Below are 23,138 nucleotides of genomic sequence, written 5' to 3' on the forward strand. Positions count from 1 at the left end.
GCAAAGAAATTTAATAAAACACATTGTTTATTGACCTTTTGATTGACAACTTGGGGAATGAGAATATAAAAACGTCATAATTTAAGCACACTATAAATAAAAAAAATGCACATAATTTGTAGACAATATTTTGCTGTAAGTTTTGAAGAAGAAACGAAATAATTCTGTTCCAAATTACAGTGAGAATTACAAACAAAAAGCTGTTACTCAAACTACACCATAATGCATCAGACAGCGTGGGAATAGTTAGTAAAACATAAAAGTAGCACATCTACTGTACAAACGAATCACATCAATAAGACTTTGGTTCCTCTGTAGCTTTAATGCTACTTAATTTGAACAAGTAGTGAACATTTTCACCATAGAGCTTAAATTCAACTTATAGTGCTTTAAAGAAACCTTGTCTGACTCCTGTCTGAGGCGGCAGACAAAACTACTTTAAAAGAGATGTGAATTTATGAAAATAAAAATGTTGGTCATGATATTCATTAGGGTTAAATTCAGAATTGTTGTCTTTTAATCGTCTGATCAAACCTGATGAACCAGGGTACTGAAAATAATGACGGACACTGAACTCTCCCTCAGCAGATGGATGTCGGTTCCCCTGCAAACCACTTTTTGGTCATACAGACATGTTGAAAGGTTTGGCACAATGTGTCTGTGTTGCAACATTTAGCCTAAAACAAGCACTAAGGAGGGTAAGCACAGACATGAAGGAGGCTTCAGTCCACTTCCGTCAGGCCGCATGGTCTCCTGAACTCTTGTCCGCGCTCGTGTATCCACTTGTTCGACACTATTCACACATACAAAAAATAAAAGCAGTTTAAATGGCATCTCCTGTGATCAGGAGAAAACGTTTGAAAAACAGTCATTCTCTGAATGGTTCTGATTTGTACAGGAAAAAATAAAACACTTAACATAGAAACCTTTACACAGTGAGGAAATGTCACACCTTGTTGAATTTGTAGGTTTACTTGTAGTACAAAGAAATTAACAGTCTAGAATTATTATGGTCTGTTTAAAAAAAGAGAGTGCTAAATTGGTCTGCACTTGAAATAATCAGGAAGAATTCAGATTTGTTCAGACCAGTAATGTGTCCAGGATACATACATGTTACACATGATGTTCCTTTAACAAGGTTCTGAACTCAACTTGTTGCCTGTCAGAAAATTCAAATGAAACTCCTCTCTCCAGAACTTAATCACATAGAAAACCTGTGGAGGGAGGAAACTTTGAGTTGCGAAGCTAAATTCTAGATACATTCAGGATTTAGAAATTATACGTAAAAAGAAGGGAACCAAAGTCCCTGCTTTGATGTGCACACACCTGGAGACCAACTTAAAAAACATCTGACCTCTTGTCAACAACTTTTCTGCAACCAAGTACTAAACCACATTTTGTTGAGTAACAGAAAGCTTTATTTTAGGTTTTTGTTGATATCACTCTCTTTCAAGTTCATCAGGTGACTCAACACCTGATTTACTGTCAACTTCCAAATATTCTTAGAAACTTGTGCTGAAATAACCACTTCAGCACCTGACTTATAATGACAAGTGCCTCTAAGACATATCAGTAGTAATTATTCATGGCCAAATTGTACATCAGAGAAAAATATACAAATCTGAAGGTAAAATGTGTTGGACTGAAAACAGCTTTTTGAGTGAACTGTCAAAGTGGATAATGTAAAACCTCTTCAAAGGTTGGGATTCGAGTAATTGGTGTGTAAGCATTAACATCTAAAAATACAGGACCTGAGGGGCAGGAGTGGAGTCAGGTGTGTAGGTTATGTAGAACTAGTGTAACTCTGTTGCACTGTCAATTCAACAATATACATAATATACAGTAAAGCAAAATGATCATTTTCAGACCCATATTGCTATAGACCGAGGTTCAGACAACATAAACTAAGAAACTAAACTGGGTTGTCTAATTTTCTTAATTTTATAAAGAAGCTGTGTTTGCAGAGCAGTTCCCTCAATCAGAACCAGCCTTTTTTAAAGCCACCGGCTCTGATGCTGCCAATAGATGACGGAAAATAAAACACACTCTCCATAGGACTGCAATCTGACATGCTACTGATAAGAAAACCAAGCTATGATGTTTCCTCCACAGCAAAGCTGGAACTGATGGTGGATGTGCAGAAACTTCCAGTTTGCAGGTGAAATAAAAATCATTTGCATTGTGGCAGAGTTGTGTAATATATTTGCGAGGTTCCAGTCAAGCTGGAGCTGGGTTGTTTTGCTATGACAGGAATATGCTGTGTGGTCATTATGGGAATGTCTTGTAGAGTATAGAGCATCTCAGATGCCAGGAAATTAGCAGTGAAAATCAATTTTAGACAACCAATACTGAAGCATCATCACTGACTCCTTTCACAATTAAAGAGCTTTTCTCAAATTAGTCACGATCCAGTCATGTTTGAATGAGCTGCAGAGACCTTTGAACAGTCCTCATCAGTTGTGGAGTCAGTTTAATGTGTGTCAAACACATTTTAATACGTCCTCAGAAACCAACTCACAACTGTTAAATGAAGAGATCTGAACATGCTGTGTTTTAGTATCTAATAGCACAAACTAGTGATGAACCTAACTTTAATCAGCTAATCTTTTATTTATTGGCAGTAACCAGTGATCTGCTGTGAAACCACTAAAAAGATTCTTTCCCCTTTTTACTTTATTACATATAAATTCAATTCAGTTCAGTCATTTATAATTTTCTCACAAATCTAAATTCACCATCTTACCCCATTTACTTCCTACAAGAACTGGACAGGCTGCATGTCTGGTCCTGTAGTCTCCTTCTCCACTTCTGAAGAGGTTATACCAGAACACTGATGTTCCCTGTGGATACATTTGTTTCAGTTTTTTTATTTATTCAGTTCAGTTTTATTTATATAGCATATCTCTCAAAAACAAAGTAAAATCATGACAGATTCAAAGTTAAGAAGATACATTCCAATTGATCCTTGTGATAAAATAATGCAGTCAAGTTCAGTTTTTATTCAACAAAGAGGAAAACATATTGTAAAAGGTACTGTTTATAGTAGAGATTAGAACAAGTTTCATTATCAGAATTATTTGGTAATTACTTAAATATACTGCTATCATCAGAATCTTATGAAGATTTTTATAAACTTTGGAAAGCAGAAGAAAGAAAAACTCACATTCAGTAAAACAACAACAACAACAAAGACCAATAAAACAGCGATTTCAAGTTTTATCACCTTTCTTGGCCAGATTGCAGCCCCAAAGTCAGGGAAGACTGTTGCTCCTCCGGCCTCAACATCACTCATCTGTGAACCAACAACACAATTACAAATGAGCACTTAGAAAACTTTACCACCACAATAACAACACTATGAATATACGTATACCCTCTAAACAACCATTTAAGGTATTTTTAACTTTTTCGTCCTCTCAGACTGATAAACATTTTTAGTTAAAGATAATGGAAGAATTTAATAGACTGACATTCTAAAATTCAGGTGGATAAAGATTTAAACTTCATCTGTTTTTGCTGAGATAGAACGTTTTTAATAACTGGTGTTTTGTGTTTCCAGTTTTTAAATGAAGATGTTTATTATTAAGGAAGAAGAAAATCCAAATCTAAATGGCCCTGTGTGAAAGCATGATTGAGATCTTGGCAGCAACAACTTGCAATAATTTGCAATGAGTTTTCTACAGCTGTGGAAGAATTTTGGTCAACTCATTTTTGCAGAATTGCTGTAATTCATTCACATTGGAGGGTTTTCCAGCAGTTTATGGTCATGCCACATCCTTGTTTTTTTACTAATATTTACATGGTTTGATGTTCTGACATACTAAGTGTGACAAACATGCATATAAGGAAAATCAGGAAGAAGGCAAACACTTTTTCATACCACTGTATTAAATACAAACATACCATAATATTGTTCATAGTGTTTTATGGAAGAGGACTTCTCATTTCGGTCTTTTCTTAATCTTAAACATTCCTAACCTTTTTTTTTGACTCCAGTCAAAAACAGGTTTCTATCCTCAAAAGCTCACTCTGAGTTTCACTGTGCTTTCTGCTGCGTAAACATGATGGAAGAATAGTTTGTCTAAATACCACCTGAATCATCACAATCTCAAAAATATCAGTTCCACCTGTGATTCTTCTTGCCAAAGAAAAAACAAAGAGAAGAACTAAGGAACTAAGGTTTTGACATTGCCCTTTGCCCCGCCACACCTCCTGTGAGAATAACATGGACTGATTTGGGAGTTTTTGACACAAGGGAAACCACAACCAGTTAAAAAATAAAATGAAATGAAAGTGTTATTTGACTAATTTTTTTTTTTTTCTCTCCGAAGAGTTTTTGCGGCGCTAGTGGCTCGTATTTTTTCTACGGTAGGCAGACAGGAAGGAGGGTGAGGAGAGGGGGGAAGACATGCAGCAAAGGTTGTCGGGACCGGGAGTCGAACCCGCGACGTCCGCGTCGAGGACTAAGGCCTCCAACGTGGGGCGTGCCAACACCCTGCGCCACCATAGCACGCCCTATTTGACTAAATTTGATTTGTGTGAACTATAGGCATTATTTGGAATAAAGTAGGTGAAGTAGAATAAGAATCTAATGAAAAAAAGCTGTTGTCTATAATGACAAATATGTCTTGTGCAAGAAAAACACTGGAAAAAGTCCTAGTTATGAGGAGGAGATAAAACTTAATGGAATAAAGCTGTGATGAGTCAGTATGATTCAGAGAGCAACACAGGGATTGTAAAATTATTCCTTTTCTCTTCACTGGTTGGGAACGTTTTGTTTAGTCTGGAGCCATTTGAAAAACATCAAGTCTGTTCTGCTTTTTATTAGTTCAACTAAATTACTGTTGAAAAGAACATATAGCAAAAATCATTTTAACACCGTCAACAATCAGCCAGTCAACAATCAGCGGCGACTGAATGCTTGTACTTACGTAATTTAAAAATGTCGCCAAGCGATTTCCAGTGCCTAACCTTTTGAAAGCATCAGGTTCCTCTTTCTATAAAGAGAAAATTTAAGAGAAAATTCAAGATAAAAACAAGACACATCATTACTTACATAATTTAGGAAGGTAGCAAGTCTATTTCCATCGACCTTGAGACTGATGTCAAAGGGGCGCTGCAACAGATGTTTATACGTTTAACTTATTATCTGAAAGTCTCACTTGGAACCTGCCGCTTAGAGCACACACTGCATTCAAATTATAGTTCAAACTTTATATTCAAATGTAGCAATTTCAACCAGATAAATTGTCCTCATCATACAGTTTTCTTATAGAAGCATACCTTGCACATTATTTACTAAAATAATGGAAGAAAATGTAAAATTAAAATGTATGGCTCCTCATGGATTTTAAGTTTTTCATGATACAGATATTTTCAGTTGTTGACTGAAAAAATTTAAAATATTGATCATAGTTTAATTAAAAATCTATCAAATCTTTTTGATGTCTAACAGGAAATAGAAATCCTGCAGAACCAGTGAGGTTTCATATCTAGTAAGTTCAAATTTACTAAAAGTAACTGTTTGGCCTTTAAATGATATCCAGGGACTATTAACCATCAACAATTTTGTGTTTTGCAAAAGTATTCACTACCTTTGAACCACATTTCGTCACATAACAACCAAAAACTTACAATGTATTTCATATAGTTGACCAAAATAAAATGGTGCATAATTGTGACTTGAATATACCCTGATCTGAATGCTGTAAAGGTCTATAATATAACATAATATAACATAACACATTATAATATAACATAACATAATATAATATAATACTCATAAATTAAAGAGAACAATAAAATAACACATCCTGGATTTCAATTAATTAAATATTCTCATTGAAATGCTTTATTATTAACACAGTGGATTTGACTGAGATGAAAACAACAAAAATCCTCAATATAAATTACAATTATTTCACTGTGGAGATCTGGATTTGGATTCATGCTCAATATGAAGGTGGAAAATAACATGACAGGCTGATGCAACATCAGTGAACTTTCCTCAGTCTAAATGAGGCTCAGCAGTGTGTGTGGCCTCCATGTGTCTGTAACTTCCTGACAACGCCTGGGTTTTCTCCTAATGAGGCGGCGGATTTTCTCCTGAGGGATTTCTTCCCAGACCTGGACTAGAGTCTCAGTTGGCTCCTGAACAGTCTGCGGTGAGACGTGGTGTTGGTGGATTGACTAAACATGATGTCACAGATGTGCACAACTGGATCAGGTCTGAGGAACGGGCAGGTCAGTCCATAAGATCAATGCCCTCATCATGCTGAACACTTCAGCCACATGAGGCCTAGCATGTGCAGTGATCCAAGAAATGCCTCCCCACACCATGACTGACCCACCACCAAACTGGTCATGCTGGAGGATGTTGCAGGCAGCATAACGTTCTCCACGGTGTTTCCAGACTCTGTCATATTTGCTCAGTGAAAATGAAAGGGACTAAAAGTTCAACCAGAAAGAACGAGAACAGAGAAATAATCGGTGTCACCGCCTGCAGAATCACTCTTATCAGGGTATTTTTACTAATTGTTTCTCATTTCCACCTGTTGGGTTTTCCATTTGCACAACAGCAGGTGAAACTGATTCGCAATAAGTGTTATTACCCAACTGGTTCCTCAAAGGTGTGACTGATTTGGAGTTACATTGTTTTGTTTAGGTGTTCCCTTTATTTTCTGAGCAGTGTATAATACAATGGAGACTAAATCTGAAATTCATTATTATGAGAGCAATTTTCAGATTCCACCAAACATCAAAACGTCACTAAAAATGAAACTCACCCTTGAGAAGTCAAAATGTGGCTCGTATTGTCCTCCAACTCCATAGTTTGCAACCTGACAAGCCATTTATAGAAAGTTAAATAACCGAAAATAAGAAGTGATAAGTGATAATAAAGGACAATTACCTGGAGTAACTCTGCAGTTTGTACGGTGAGGCCAGTGATGTCTTCTATTCTCTGATTAACTCTTTCGATCACAGGGTCCTCCTCTGCCTCCAACCATGCACTGAAGACAGAAACACAAAATGTATGCAGACACACTAAGTGCTCAGTTAAAACTTAGTGGACTGCTTATCCAAGTTTATTTCAACTGTTAACCTTTGTAAACAAATAACATGGACAAATGCATGTCTGGATCAATCTTTACCTTGTTAAGTAGAACTGGTACTTTGGTCTAAAATAAATTACAATCCACTTATTAAAACAGATTTAAAGTTTTATATACAGCTTGGTAAAGTGCCTGGTTAGTTATTTTGTCTGGTTTGGACTGTATTCTAACTCTCCTGTTGGACAAAGCGAAGCCAGCTTAGGTTTCATGGCTATGGAGTAGGAGTGTTCTGTGACTCTATTCAGAACCCATCCCTGGTTCTGGACCAAAAAAACCACAAGCCTGACAAACCACATTGTTTGGTTCCATGATGGCAGAAAATAATCTGGTGTAATCAAGCCGAGACATTTACATCATAATGACTTAACAACCGCAATTTATTTGATTTCTAAATAACCCCAGATGTATTAAGTTAATTACACTCCTATATTTTACTGTTGTTTCTTTACCACATTGTTTGTGTCTTTTTGAACTAGTTCTTTGTTATTGTTTTATATCCTCATCATATTAAGACTTCATATATACAGTTGATAGGTTTATTTTAATTCCTATCCAGCAAAGATTCAACCGGAGGCAATAATTGTCTTTTCTGCAAAAAGAGAGAGATTTGAAAGCAGACGCAACGAATCGCTGTAAAACACTGTCTGGGATCAACTCTGCCAGATCTTTCTCTGCATTTGGCTTTATTAGAAAATACAAGGAAGGAGGTTGGGCCTTCTCACATAGTCACACAAAGAATTTGACCAATGACCTTTTTCTACAGGGTGCTCTGAAACCTTCTGTGGACATGCCCTTAAAAGGGCATGGCTGACCACAACTAATCAATTACAGATGGAAGCTGATACCACAGGAATGTGCAAAGTCTCTAGCCTCCAGGCAAACATCCTACAAATGGTTAATAGTGTTCCACATAAGAAAAAGAGTCAAGTAAACATCAAACAAAATAATAATATGAAAACATAACCTTTCAAATTAACTCACAAGCAAATGAACTTAGATAATTATTCTAACAACAGTAGTATCCATGTACTGTATCTGATCTATTGGACTCAATATTCACTTGCTTTCAATTTTTTTCATCTGTTTCAAACTGCTCTGTGTTTCACTTACCTCTCAAAGAATTTTGTTTTTCCATGCAAATTATCCATCAACATCTATTAACGTTCAGCAGTTTATGCTGGTAATAAATATTCATGATTCTCACATAAGTTCTCAGTAATTTTTGGTGTCAGTCTTATTAAAAACCAGAGCAGCAAACCAGCGTGAAATCAGATTAATTATTATTGAAGCAAGTTAATCTGAGCCACAATGTAACAGTTTGATGTGTTTCGTTGTGACTCTGAAAGTTTAACACTGTTTGTTTGCTAAATAAAAGGTTGCATTTTATAATTTCCACAAGCAGATATGCAGTAGCGATGAGTAAGAGCAGAATGTCGACCAGACATCATGAACACATTTAGAGAGTAAAACCAGCAGAAGGGAACACATGGATCCTACATCTTTATCACTGACCTTTTCGACACTCTGTAGTTGGCTGTGGTCAGAACTCCTGTTTTGGGATCACGAACAGTAGCTCTGGCAAGCTTAAAAAACAACAAAAAACACAAAATAAACATTATAACAGAGGAACTCCTCTACTAGTTCATTTGTTTCCACACTGGTTTTAGGTTGCATGTTGATTTTCATCTCATTCATATGACAATGAATTCATCCAACTCTAAAACCATTAAATTACTTTTAAAAAAAGGAACGTAACATAACTTGATAATGTAAAGAAATGCAAATAAGTAATTAATGTTGTTTTTCGATTTTCCGACACCCGAAACTTCAGTTTTCTTCAATTCACAAGGGTATCACTATGCTTTTGTTAAAGCAGGATGATTGTGCTCTGGATCAAGGGCACAAAGACATTTTTTGGTTGAGGTAAAAGACTCATGCATCACTATAGATAATAAGGAAAATCACAGGATATTGTACAATTGTTTATCTGATTACAATTCCACTCCTTTAGAGTTAAAATGTTTCCTTTGATCTGAGGCATGTAAACAGTTATTCTCCTGAAGAACAAAACAGAGCTTTTTATTAATCTGAAGAAGAAATAATCTGTAAATTATGGCTCTTTGTAACGTCGAGTTACCAAATTATTTATATTTATATATTTTATTTCCTGTTTACAGAAAAAGCTATAGCGATTTAAACAATTCCTTCAACAGATAAGATCGACATCTGCAGGTCACCTTTCTAGGTAACCACAGGGTGAAACGCTGACAAACAACATCTGACTTTTATGGAAGCAAAGTCAGAGAAAAGCTGTAGTTTTAATTCATTATTGTTCATCTCACCCTGGGTTTAGCCAGCTCTTTAATTTTTTCAATTTCTTCATCCGACAGCATCTCCAGGTAGCGAACAATGTGGGGGCTGTCCCACTCGTCCTCTTCCTTCATGGGCTTCAGCAGGAGACGAGGGCTCCCACGGCCATCTTGGTAGCGACAAAACAAACGACTCCTCCTCGCTTCAGTCTGGGAGAAATGCAAAAACCTAAATCTAACCATATAAAATCACCTGTAATGTTATGTTGAGGAATATCATTTAACTGTCTTTCTGCACTTTACTGAAAATATTCCAGTAAAACGTTTATTTTGTCATGATTTGTGTTTATTTTTCAGACAAAACATGTGCAAATAATTTCGCATAATTGATTTGTGTGAATACAAAACAGTTTAAAATTAGTAAGTTAGTATGATATCAATTTAGCAGGTTTGCAAAGTGAATTTTACTAATAATATTTAGCATTTTAATTTGGGATTCCCATCTATATTGTGGAGCTAAATTTACCAGAATGTTTAAAAACAGCAGACATCTACTCAAACTCTTCATACTTCTTTATTGTCTCTTAATTTTAAATTAATTACAAATTAGGAAGTTATTTAGTGTTCACAAACATTTTCAGTCAGTCAAAAGACTGAAAAAAACATTCAATTCAGGACTTTTGAAGAAAATGGCAGACAGGAAATACTGGAGCAGACTCACCATCTGGAGCCCCTCTCCTCTGCACAAAGCCTCGTAGGACTCCCTCTCTGGCAGATGGTCTTTTGGTCGGGTGTAAGTCCCCAGCTGGATGGGCTCCTCAGAGGCCGGCTGGTAGGCCTGGTTCATCTCATTGAGCTGTTTGGACAGCAGCCGCTCAAAGTAACGCAGGTTTCCTCCTGCCCTCTCATGGCTGGGGTCTGTCAGTGTAGAAAGGATGCATTGTTAGCATCACAATAAGCAATCAGAAAACCTGCCAATCTGACTAATTTAGGTTTCCCAACTTCCACTACGTCTTCTGAAACAAAGGGAAGCCATAAATCTGACATTGTGAAATGCAAGATTTAGTTGAAAAAAGGGGACAGAGGTTATTTTCATATTTTTTGTGAAGTGAGTTTATTTCATTAAACTCTGCATGGTGTAGATGATCAAAAATGAAACTTAATCTCTTTAGATGTAATTCTCTTTAGATTATTATTTAATAAAATGGATGTTCATATCAAGAGGGAAATGCTAATAATAAAAACTGCATAGATTATGAGAACTTCTGATACATTCAGGAACTATAAAATATAAAGCAAGCAGAAAAATGGTCAGATCTTACAATCAGGCTAACAACTAGATTACATTAGTCGTTTTGATCAACTTTTAAATTTACTGATGAATACTTCATTAAACTTTACTACTTTTTTATCTGCAGATTTGAAAGTTACCTGAAAGGACTGGTCTACCCTCTTGTGATATTTATGGGAAGTACATTAAATTAAAAGGTGAGCAAACGGTGGAACAGCAATCTGGCAGACCCTTGTACATAAGTCTTATATAGCAAAATAGTACAATAGTGACCTAAACAGGAAGTTCATTTATGTCAAAATAATCAAATAACTTCTCAAAAGGGTTTATGTTAATTTCATGTACAATTATTGCTGTTATGACCTAGGGCTAGATGATGTCAAGGTAAATCCATTACAATTCTTGGTAGAGTTTAAATAAGTATTCTTACAGAAACATCGGCTGCATTAAGACCAGAAGCAGTTCTCTATACAGGGTTCATGATGGGGCAAAAGAAATGACAAAAATAGGATTTACTTCCAGCACGCGAAACATTATTCATCTGAATAATTCAGACTTTTCCATACTAAACTTTTCACTTCCCCATCATTTATGTTCACCTTAAGGCATAAAATAGTTAAGCTTACCATGAGTCTCTACAGTAAAACATTGTAAATTTGTCTTGTATAATGCTCCAAAGGCCAGCAGGGGGCACTAAACATCCATTCATTGTTTATATCTGCCTGTCCATGAAGAGTCTGGTGCCTCTTTCCAGCTGTCATTCTGATAACTTTTAGTTTCTTTCTTTTTACATATGAAATGTTTAAAAACAAAACATTATTAATCTATAGTCCCATATGTTGAAGTGTTTGTTTTCATATGTATATGGATTTCTATGGTCTCCTAATAAAATGTTTGGCAGAAGAACTAATTAGTCAATTTAGAGATTAGATTTAGAGTTAACTCCCAATAATGCAGGGATTCATGTAATTATCCCACTGATGGTTTATGCATCAATAATGAGGGTAAGAAAAGAGACTGGAGTCCCTCACCACCAGATCTGGCCTAAAGCTTATTAACAATAAAACTGCAATGTTTTACTTTCTGCTAATCGGAATGAAATGCACTGAAAGCAAAAGCTAAGGGGAAAAACTGACAGTTTTCTGTGTGTGAGCTGTCCTCGGAAATTAAATGTTCATTGAATTATTTTTACTCTAGTTTCTGGCCCCAAGTACATCTGCATCTACTCTAGTCAATTCCTTTCACCAAACGTGTAACCAAGGACACCACAGCTCTAAGTGAATGACCTGCAGCTGTCCAAAGAGCCTACACAGCAGAAATAACAGATTAAAACCACAAACCGTCACAAAGCCTGGACAACACCCTGCTGCACTAGCATGAAGCTAAACCCCCACTCTGATCACAGGGTGGTTTGTGATTTAAGAATTAAAAAGACCCATCTTTACGTCATGGTGGCTGAATCGGTTTATTTTCTCACGACTTACCGACGGCCACAAGGCGGCGCGTGAGCTCGATGGCTCGAGGTATGTCACCCATTTGGTAAACAGAGTAGCTGAGGTAGTCCAGGATCTCTGCCTTGGTGACCACAGCTTCCTCTCCGTCATCCAGCTGTTTCAGCGCCTGCTGAAACCACAGAACGGCATGGTAATAGTCTGCGTCGTTGTAGGCCGTCTTTCCCATGTCGAAGCAATCATCCACGGTCAGGACAGCGTTAGAGTGAACACCTGTAGGATAATCATTAGAACTGTTAAAATGTCAAGGTATTTTTAACAATACTTAGAATAACAGTTTATTCAGGCCTGTTTTCATCTACTTTCTGTTTTCATCGACTTCTCTAACTTCATGTTTTCTCTGAAGTGGTTTTATTTGTATTGAATAAGAAAGAGAGAGATCATCAGTCCCTCTGATAAGCTGGCAAGAATACATGATTCTAGCTATTTAAACTATTTACAATTAGGTTAATAAAATCATTTACAACTCGCTGCCAGAACAGATAACCTCTCTCCACCAGCAGCTACTCCCACATGTAGCTTTGGAACATCTGTAGATGTCAGAGGTTTGATTTTTAGCTCCGTGTCTTTGTACTTCATAATACTTCTGGTTCAACCTGCTGCACTTTTAATTTCAGCTGATGGCTGCACTAAATATGATTTTTTTTTATTTTTATGAAAACTTACATTTTAGCAGAACTCTTTCCCACTATGGATATGTTTGTCTCATTAAGGGGGACTCAACCTTTCTCTGATAATCTTACCATCAACAAAACTGTTTTAATATTGCTACTGACTGATATCTGGACCCTGAAGTTTGAGCCATTTTCTTATTGTTTATCCACTAACCTGCATGTAATGCCTTTGACTCATTAATGTCAGTATGATAGTTTAACTTTTTTTTATCATGCTGTGACTAACAGTTGTAGTACTCTCTCAACATGGTAGGTATTATTAAAACAGCAACCTCAAACTGTTCTGCATTTTCTGGCTACAGGTCATTTTAGATAGATAGATAGATAGATAGCATTTATTGTCATTGAACAGAATTCAACGAAATTTCCATTGCAGCTCCCGTGCAAAAGGTCAAATATATACAGTATAAATAAGCAAACACACAATAATAATAATAACAATATATACAACTAAATTAACTAAAGGCACTCAACCACACCAAAGAAGTAGCAGCAGGTCCAATTATGGCAAAGTACAGATGATGTGACAGTGCAAAGTGCAGAACAATATGGCTGTGTGGGGGTGGGGGATATGTATGTGTGACTGCGAGGTTATGATATGTGTGGGAGGGGGGGGCGGCAGGGAGTAATGGCTCTGACGGCTGTGGGGAAGAAACTGTTTCTCAGTCTATTTGTTGTAGTCCGTATATTCCTGTACCGCTTGCCTGATGGCAGCGGCACAAACAGTCTGTGGCCCGGGTGGCTGGAATCCATCGCTATGGATCCAGCTCTCTTCTTGACCCGGTCTGTGTAAATGGAGTCCAGGTCTGGGAGGGGGCATCCCACAATGCCTTGTGCTTTTCAAAGCAACAGTAACTAATAATAGACTGAGGAGATTTGGACGGTGAAAACACCAATAAAGAATCAACATTTATAGACACAAATACACACTGTTACACAACCGTTTCCATTTATTTAATTACCTGGCAGTTTTCCTTTGGAGAACGCTTCTGAATCCAGTTGGTACGTGTCCTGAAGACGCATCAGAGCCTTGGCAGCACCGGTCTCATCCTCCGCATCAGGAAAGTACTGCCTGTGTACGGAAATGTTCCCGATGAAACCTGTGAAAACAGCATGGCTGTAAAAAATCACAACTTACTGAAAGAAAAAAATGAAAACAATAACTTAAAACGAGTCCATAAAAGCAGCAGTACTTCTTGTTTGCCTCCTACAGTCCAGGGCTTATAAAGCCAGTATGTCATGGGAGAAGTATGATGCGACTGCCACTCCTGCATTAACTTTCCCAGCTGGCTTTTATATTGCTCAGCTCAGCTGTGGAGCAGCAAGTTCATAACCAGACCTACACATGTATCTTGAGAAGACTGAACCCAACTGAAATCATTTTCACCTCTTAGACCTAACACACACAGTGTGGACGTGGGAGCAAACTAAATTATCTGCAACTTATTTGTGAAACTATTAGCAGAAGCCTAAAGTATTTAGAGGGTTTAGTCCAGTTATGCTCCACAATGACTGTTTCATTACTGTCCAAGTGAATCTGAATGACTAAGAAATCATCAGAGCTCATTTGTTTCAGACGTTTCAGTAAAAAGGGAAAATTGCTCAGATTAATTACAAATTTATTGACATATTACGAGCATGTATTTTTGTTATGGCTCACAGCTACTGAAAACCCAAAACCAGAATAGGACAGAGCAAAAAAAAAGGGATTTTCATACATGAATGGGGAACCACAGGGAGGACTGCTCAGTTGGGGTAAGCCACACAACATCAAAGCTAAAGGAGCTAGCTGCTCACAGAGAGCAGTATCCAAGCAAATAACAGAACGTTGAGCGGAAGGAAAAAGCATGGAAAAAGCAGGAATAACCACAGCCTCAGTGCTGGGGACTGTGAATCAAAAAGAACTGAAACGTTTGGGGCTGATTCACAACACGTAGACTGCAGCTGGACTGGGTCCAGTCATCGCATACAGATGTTTCTACGACATGGACCAAAATGGTCAGTGAGAATTTCATAATGTTTATACCTGGGAGAAAAAGGCCTGGACGGTTGCTCAGTGATCAAGAGTCCTCTTTTCATATGAAGGAAGAATGTAGAACATAATGCAAGTTGCTAGAGGTCTGGAAATATTTGCATTTTCTGAGGAGCAAAATTTTGGACTGTTAATAGTTGTGAGGCATTCTCAAAATCAGCAGAAATCTAAATATTATACTTACTTTCAATTCCAATCGAATTCTAATGTATTAAGATGCAGCTCTCTATTAGCTTCATCTTTAACTAGATCTGGTAGCGTGCATTTTTCCTTTACCTAACTTGCTTTTCAACTAGTAAGTAACATTTACATACATGTGTTTTGGTCAGGACAAAACATGGATGTCAGATAACTTAAAATATAACACGCCAAACTAAAAGACATCTGGTACCAAGTGGTGACATTTCCAGGATTTGCATCAAGCCCATTAGCTGAGCAGCCACGTCAACAGACTCATTTTTAAGCTCTGTTTCACTGTCTCACACAGATAAAGGCCTGTGTCCTAACATGAACACACACCCAATGTGAGAACACGGCCAAAGTATGCTCAGATGAGGAACAGCTGCAGTCAAAACAACTTCAACAGTTGAACAACTTCAACTGTTCATTGGGGAAAGGAACCTTTGAGCAAAGCTGCACGGCAGATATTTCCAGTCTGCAGCCAAGGCTGGGATGGCTCTGCTTACATCCTTCTAGATTTTTCCAGTTTGCAACTCCACTCTCTCTCTCTCTATCAGGCAACATCAAAGGGAGCAAATGCTGTTTTGCACATTAAACGGAAAAAATTATGTCAGAAAGCAGAAATACTGGATTCAGATGTGGCTACAATAAATTAAAGATGATTAAATCTAATAATCTAAAGAAAAAATTGTTGGTTAGTTACTAACTGTGTCACATAAGCAGTGGTAGCTCCTCACCATCGGAGGGATTCTGAAGCACCAGGCTCTCCAGTTCAGACCACTCAGTGTTGAGCCTCTTCATCAGTTTGTAGGCGTTCACTGGGTGGGCCAGGTAGCCCTCAGGGTCCGAAGTGGCTAATCTTGTGAGAGCATCGAGTTTGCTAGCCCAGCTAGTAAACAGAAACAGAAACAATTTCTACTTCAACAAACACATTGGCAAGAAACCTTTCACAACTGTGATTCCTATGTTCATAGGTTTGTTCAATAACTTTCTGGGTCTCATTTTAATTTGACCTTTATACTGCCTGGTTAAAACCCTTTTTCATCACAACCATAACTATGTGAGTTAACAATTATTTTTAGATAATTTAGATATAGTACTTGCATATTTGATGCCACGTCACATAAAAACATAAAATCCGAGTTGGAAAAAACTTTTATTTTCTCACTGTAAAACTCACAAACATGTGAGTATGAAAACAAATCACTTCCATAGTTTAAAACGCATACTGTAAAATGTCTAACACATATGTACAAATATAGCAAACAACACAATTGTATAAGTTTATTTCTAAGAAATTAAGAGATAAACACATGTGTACATTTCTTCCACTTCTATGCATCTCTTCCCTAATAACTTGTTTTTAATGCCTTTTTGCTGACTTTGGGATAAATATTTGTCTACCTGGATTCACCCCAGGATTCCAGGTGTTCACCAGAACCGGAACCTGATCCAGCATTACCCTCTGTTCGCACTGTTACTTACACAACTTTCCTTCATAACTTCGCAATAAAATGCCCGTTCCTATTGGTTGAATATGGAATATTTCCATCAATAACAGAGGAAGCCTCATGTTGTTGGGAATTTTTGCAAGAACACTCCTCATGTCCCCAGTGTTAAAGAATAAACATGACAATATTATTGAGGAAAAAATAGTTTAATTAATTTAGAGTAACTGTTTTTACTTGATCTGTTGAATTGTAGATTTTAAAAAGTTTAAAATCTACACTTTAAACATGCAGTGAAACACACTCAGAGAAGCGGCGTCTTGCTGCCATATCATCTAGAATCAGACATGTAAAAACGACACAAATATGCCTCCACAGACTGAAGCCTTCACAGGACAGCTGCAGTTAGATTAGATTGAATTATTTAAAACCTTGGAGGTTTAGTAAAGGTGGCTGGTTGGGCTAAATTTCTTTAATTGGTATCAAAGTAAAGAGGACTGAATGCAAATACAAATGGTTTTAAGTTTCATTTTATTTTTTTCTTTACAATTAAGCTCTATGTTGGTCTACCCAGGAAAAGCCTCATTACAGTAAATTGAGGTCTGTGGTTGGATCATAAACAATGTGGTAAAGTTTAAGGGTTGTGAACTTAAACAAAACTGTATAAAACTATACTTCATTTAAAAATAGTGACCACTTAAGGTCACAGGGTTTATAAAGTACCTTTTGACAGCAGTCAGTTTAGACTCCTCTGCTTTGATGTATTCTCTCAGAGACTGGACTAGCTCCTTTTCTGTGTGGATTAGATCAGTCATTTGTCCTGCAGAGACAAAGATGCATACATAATCTTGATTAGTGAAGTGTTTCAACAGGTAAAGGTACCATCATTACTCTGTAAAGCTTTACTTTATCTTTTAACATGGATTTCTCCATGTATATCCAACTGGAATTAAATAAATCCTCAGTTCCATACTGTGGAGCAGCGACAGTGCAGCATTGACCAAACCACAACTGAAAACTAATCCATAAACCGTTGAGGAATACAGAGTTCATTTCAGAGTCATTCAGCTAATTTATAAAGGCAGAACGCACATAGGCAAAAACGTCAAACACACAAATCAATGAGGAAAAAGCAAATGTAATGCACAATGTACAAGATTTTTTTACATGACTCTATTATAAACATGCAGTACAGAAGTGTGAACCAAGTAGACTGTTCTTTAATAAAGCAGACATCACCATTTTATTGATGTACAAAAGGAATAAAATATTATGTCTTTTGCAGTAGGCATAATATTCTACCTTTAAGAACGGCTTTAATATTTGTTTAGTTCTACAGAAGCATTCATAAAGACACTATCATGCAGAGACACTTCACATGAATGCATCTGATTTATGTTTAAATCTAAGATTTATCCACAGATAACTGACCGACTTGAAGTAAAGGTGTGCCGATCGATCGGCCACCGATCCTAATCGGCTGATTTCCGTGAAAAAGTATATGATCGGTGATCGCCAATCACTGTCTCTTGTTGCTGATCACCAAAACCGATCACCTGTATCTCATTTCACAGCCTGCGTGTGCAGCTGATCTCCTTTTTCCTTCACACTGCACGGCAACAAATCCTAAGCGATGTGGCGAGGAACTATAACGCTCTGAGAGTGAATGGGGAAGTTTGCGTGTTCTGCCGAAGAAATACCTCGAGGGTGAAGCACATCAAATGCACCAACACAACAAATCTAATATGACGTTTAAAAAACAAACATTTGACGGAGTTTGGCCACATCGAGGCTCAATGCAGGCAAAAAAAAAGGACATCCGGAGCAGCCAGGTAGCAGGTAAAGCAGCGCACAGCTACCAATACTCACCCGGATTAGCATCACGGTCAGAAAGCAAAACAAATAATCCGGAAAATAATTTAAATCAACGAGCTAGCAGTGTAAGACGCTGGTTCTGCTCCCGCTGTTGGACCGCCGCTACGCGCTACAGGTAGTAATATTTCACAGACGGAGCGCCGTTTCTTCTCCACCAGCAGTGAACTCTCACACCAAACATCTGCGTAAAGCTGCAACAGGTGACTTAAACAAACAAAAAAAGATTTTACATATGTATTAAAACTTTCACTATGTAATTACATGATATAGATAATCTTTGAAAAACAATAATTGATACCTCTTCCTTGTGTTCTGCATAATTACTCAGCTCAGTCAGAAACAGCCAATCAGAACCAGCATTAATCTGCTAGCAAAGCTATCAGGGAGTTTTGATTCAGTAACTCAGTATCGTTTATTTTGATGCAACCTGCATTTGACTCTGAATGAATATTTCTTTTTTCTTGACATTATTTGATATAGGCAGTGTTGTGAGATTTATTTTACTTATGCATAATTTATGGTACTGAGGACCTACTGTTAAATATTATTTTACTGATTACAGGTTTTTCAGTTATCCTTTTGCCTGAATAGCTGCTGTATTGTGCCTGCAAATATTTTGAAATTTATATCTAAATTAGGTGAATTTATTGCCAGATAATTTTTCCATTTTGCCAGATCACATAGCAGTATTTATACCTAAAGACAAAAATTAACAGCCAATCCAGGTGATTGGCAAAGATCGGCCTCATGGATGATCGGTATCGGAATTGGCAGCAACAAACCTGATAACTTGATATTCTTCAACATGAAGAGTATGACGAGGTATTTGCAAGTAAATCAAGGAAAAAAATGTAAAAAGCAGCATTTTAAAACAAAGAAATAAGTTAATTTTTAACCTACCAATGGAGGTAAAGATCTCCCCATGTGTAGACCAGCAGCAGCACAGCAAAACCCAGGAGATACAAAACGCATGGTTCCTCATTTTGTCCAGTTCAGTAACCTTTAATAACAGAAACAGATCATATTGTATTGAGAAGACTGAAAAAAATAACACGTTATAGTTAAAAATTACATAGGGAGATTTTAACATTTTTAAAATGCTACAATTATGATTTTAAAATACAAGTTAAGGATGTTGTGTTTCTGTATCAACACTGCTATGTTTAACACAGTTTATATGTCCAGTTCTGCATTAAATTACCAAGAAACAAAATAACTCTTAAAAATGCTTCCAAATAAAAACTTGTTTCATCTGCAGGAGAGTTGAACACAAAATTTTCTCATTTCACTTTTCACCTGGATCATTTACAGAAATGTCTGTGGAAGTTTTTATTGTTATTTCTTTCTTTTTATAGCCACCAGATGGCTGTTGATAATGTTCATGATAAAATTCAAACTTTGCAATAAACTAGAACAGACCATAAAAAAGGTCCAACCTCATTCCAAGTTCCACATCTGAAATATGGATGAAAACTGATAAGAGAAAGTTTAAACCAAGTAAATAGTTGAGTTTCAGTATAAAAGCTGCAGAAAAATCCATTGTTTCTGTATTTTAAATGTTATTAGAAGCTTCAACTTTTTTCTGGGCCAAAAGGAAAATGTCTGAGCTCTTTCTTCATGGAGCAGAAGACAGAAAAGTTTTCCTTGTGAAAGTCACTTCAAGTGTCTGTTTTTGCCTCACCATGGATCTCAGCAATGACTGCATCAACCATCCAAACACGTACACACTGTTACTGCCAAACACCGCCACACATACTTCTGTCTGCACAACTCTATAATCAAGGATTTGAGAAAAACAACAATAAGAAGCAGAATAATGTTACTCCTTTCTTTTAATAGAAGCCATTTTACAAACAATTCATCTGCTAAGAAAACATGAAGCAACTACTTTTTGCAGGCAGAATGTTGCAAGTTAATCCATAAAGAAAAAACAGTGATTTGAAGAAGATATTTTTAAGGAGACAACAAATATAAGGTGCTTCCTGAATGAAATTGCAGGGTACACACTTGTAGAGGTCTGCCAATGATACTATCAGTTCTTTTGTAAAAGGAAACAACTTTTCATCCCGTTTCACATAGTGACAAAAATAAGCATTTCCCTGAAAGCCATACTAAAGAATAATCAGGAACTGGAAGTAGATAAAAAAGGTCTCTGATAAGTTATAAATAAAGGCTAACATAAACTCTATTTATGCCGGTGCAAAGACAGAGTTCATTACTGCCTTCTTCTATTTTAAATGTCTCTACAATTATAGTTATTACAATGGAATGTGCCACAGTCTCTTGGTGCCAATGAAGGTCTAAAAATCAAATATCCAGACCATTTTTACTCTCTTTTTTGAAAGACCCTGTCTTCTTCTCCATGAAGAGCTGCACATGTGCTTTAAATCAAGTTTCTAAATACAATTGATTTAATTGTTTGACTTCTAAAGCTTTATTTGCTTTGTGCGTTTTGCAACAATACAAAAATAAAGCCAGAGTGCAGAAAGATCAGTTTCACCAACAGAATTTCACTAATTCAGAGATTAATTACACAATGATGTTTTTTTTTATTATAGTAGCTTACAGCTAATGAAACCCAAAGATGTGTCACATTCTACAAATATTGCTGCAGTTTACACATAAATGACTGATGTGCTTTATAACAGCTAAGATGATTTTATGAAATTAGAGCTACAACAGTCTCCGTCTGTTAAATGCATTTCACCTGACTGGTTCATCTAAATAGTGTTGGCCCAGATCATTATTACCATAGTCCTAAAATGGAAAAGAAGTGACCAAACACCCCCTCCCGTCGGTAATTTACACCCACAATGATTACTCAGCTCAAACATAGTCTCGCCTGTTGCTGCACGCAGCAACACCCATGGTCACATTCCTGAAGCAAACCAGCGTTGCAGATATTTCTGGGTTCTAACTCCTTCCTGACATTTCTGTAAATTGTCAGGAATAGCAATAGGTAGTGAGGTAGATATGATAAACAGACACGGTTGGCTTTATTTTCAACCAGTTGTACTTGGCCTCTATTTTTAACAATGAGTCACACATTGAGAAAATGTTTTTCCATGTCGTAAGTCTGAGTGGAGGTTAATGTGTCACACGTGTTCCTTAAAGAATAAACCGAAAAAAGTTCTGAGTATAAAAACAGGGATTTCCCTGAACAACCTGCTGGATTCCTTCTCTATCAGGACGACAGCGGCGAAGTGGCTGACATAAGGGCCGAGCGGACAGAATCTGAGGTAGCAGCAGGGTGTGGGGATCCTGAAGAACAAATATTTTTTCCAACAGTAAACATTTTAACATCTGCAGCAAACACAGAAAGAACATGACCCCTGTCTCTGTAACAGCTGGAAATAACATCAGAGTATAAACCCTTAATCTTCTGCCTCCCAGTAAAAGACTAAAACTTGGATCAAAAAATATGTTTCTGAGAACATTAAACAGATCTGATGTCTGAGATAAGAGGACACCAAGCAAACACTTCCTTCACCTTTCTGCAATTTCAGGAATTTACATCACACTCAGAATAATTCAATAGTTGAAATTGAAGACAAGAGTTCATCCTCCAAGAGAGAAATGATGCTGCTACGTCCCGTCACTGTGTAAACAAAGAGTGATAAAGAGCAGCTTCTCTCCTGACTGATGATAATCACACACACACGCCTAGAATCCTGTGTGAAATGAATGCATGTACTTCAGGACAGCAGACATGTTGATACTGTAAACATGATGACACAGTTTCAGATTTAAACCTTTCTTAGCATTTCATTTTCACCATGATTCTGAAAAAAGCAATCCTATTGAATTTAGATTACGTAGTTTTAATGATCTCGATTTATTCTTCAGACTTCCAAAGTGTGCTTTGTACTTTGTAGTTTTGTCTGTTATACCAGACTGCAAAGGGAAATAACTGTACAAAATTATGTCAGATTTATTCCTCTTCTTTGACGCCAAAATCATATTTTTCAATGGTATTTTAATTGACTAGTCACTGTGCTTATATTGAATAAATACTGGGGGGTTTATGAAAACTTTTCAACCACCATTTATCATCGAATTATTCATACGTACAGTTTTTCATCTTCAAGTTTAGAAAAAACTAGAAAACTATATTGAATATGAAAAAGGCACAAAATGGAGGAAACAAATCAGGGAAGGTGTCAACTGCCCACTCAAACCTAATCAAAATACATTATAAATAACAAAATAAAAGAAATAAAAGCTGAGTCAAAAATTAGGCAAAAATGCCTGAATGTCCAGGGAAAACAAACAACTGTTGTGATTTTCACCTCCACTAAACTTTTGCATGAACATCTACTTTGTTATAAGGTCATTTTACAGTGAATGTTCCAGAAACACTGCACTTGTCCAGAAAGGAAGTGAGCATTTCCTGACCAACGGACGCAGTAAGGCAGGAAAAAATAGTGGATTACATAATTGGCTGTACTTTGATGCAAATGGCATTCAGATCAGTGTTTCAAATCTGTTAATCTCATATCAGTTTACAGAATCTTCTCAAAGTCAAAATATTAAGTCAGAGACTCAAACCTTGTTTAAATTTACATGCAGGCACCAAACTGGACAGGAGCACAGCCATGCTGTTCTAAACACTTTCCTGCGTCATGGCAACACTGATAACAAGATGCAGTAGTAAATATAAATCAAGCCGAAAAACATTTGATGCTGTGCTTCAATATTTTTAAGGT

General features: G+C 36.8%; 1 protein-coding gene and 1 long non-coding RNA gene across 5 annotated transcripts in view; one reads left to right on the forward strand and one right to left on the reverse strand.

Moving 5' to 3' along the window:
• Positions 1–11: 11 nt before the first annotated feature.
• The window catches only part of p4ha2 (procollagen-proline, 2-oxoglutarate 4-dioxygenase (proline 4-hydroxylase), alpha polypeptide 2), a 25,139-nt gene continuing 2,012 nt past the window's right edge, over positions 12–23,138 (reverse strand). The window contains exons 2-17 of one of the 4 annotated variants that reach the window (XM_028031464.1): positions 21,598–21,693; positions 19,333–19,432; positions 17,281–17,377; positions 15,847–15,998; positions 13,860–13,997; positions 12,197–12,436; positions 10,143–10,339; positions 9,455–9,631; positions 8,625–8,695; positions 6,911–7,010; positions 6,786–6,839; positions 5,093–5,116; positions 4,932–4,997; positions 3,224–3,292; positions 2,744–2,840; positions 12–793 (exon numbers count right to left, since the gene is read on the reverse strand). In XM_028031464.1, coding sequence (XP_027887265.1) covers positions 723–793; positions 2,744–2,840; positions 3,224–3,292; positions 4,932–4,997; positions 5,093–5,116; positions 6,786–6,839; positions 6,911–7,010; positions 8,625–8,695; positions 9,455–9,631; positions 10,143–10,339; positions 12,197–12,436; positions 13,860–13,997; positions 15,847–15,998; positions 17,281–17,377; positions 19,333–19,414 — 1,635 coding nt within the window. In that variant the 5' untranslated portion in view covers positions 19,415–19,432; positions 21,598–21,693 and the 3' untranslated portion in view covers positions 12–722. Of the gene's footprint in view, positions 794–2,743; positions 2,841–3,223; positions 3,293–4,931; positions 4,998–5,056; positions 5,117–6,785; positions 6,840–6,910; positions 7,011–8,624; positions 8,696–9,454; positions 9,632–10,142; positions 10,340–12,196; positions 12,437–13,859; positions 13,998–15,846; positions 15,999–17,280; positions 17,378–19,332; positions 19,433–21,597; positions 21,694–23,138 lie in introns of all 4 variants that reach the window. The other 3 variants (XM_028031463.1, XM_028031465.1, XM_028031466.1) reach the window with 3 other exon arrangements.
• LOC114153127 (uncharacterized) overlaps positions 5,834–23,138 on the forward strand; it is a 23,310-nt gene continuing 6,005 nt past the window's right edge. Inside the window, exon 1 of the long non-coding RNA XR_003597276.1 lies at positions 5,834–6,046. This is a non-coding gene — a long non-coding RNA (uncharacterized LOC114153127). The remainder of the gene's footprint in view (positions 6,047–23,138) is intronic.

This window comes from Xiphophorus couchianus, chromosome 11 (assembly GCF_001444195.1).
Source record: "Xiphophorus couchianus chromosome 11, X_couchianus-1.0, whole genome shotgun sequence".
In the NCBI taxonomy this organism is placed as follows: domain Eukaryota; kingdom Metazoa; phylum Chordata; class Actinopteri; order Cyprinodontiformes; family Poeciliidae; genus Xiphophorus; species Xiphophorus couchianus.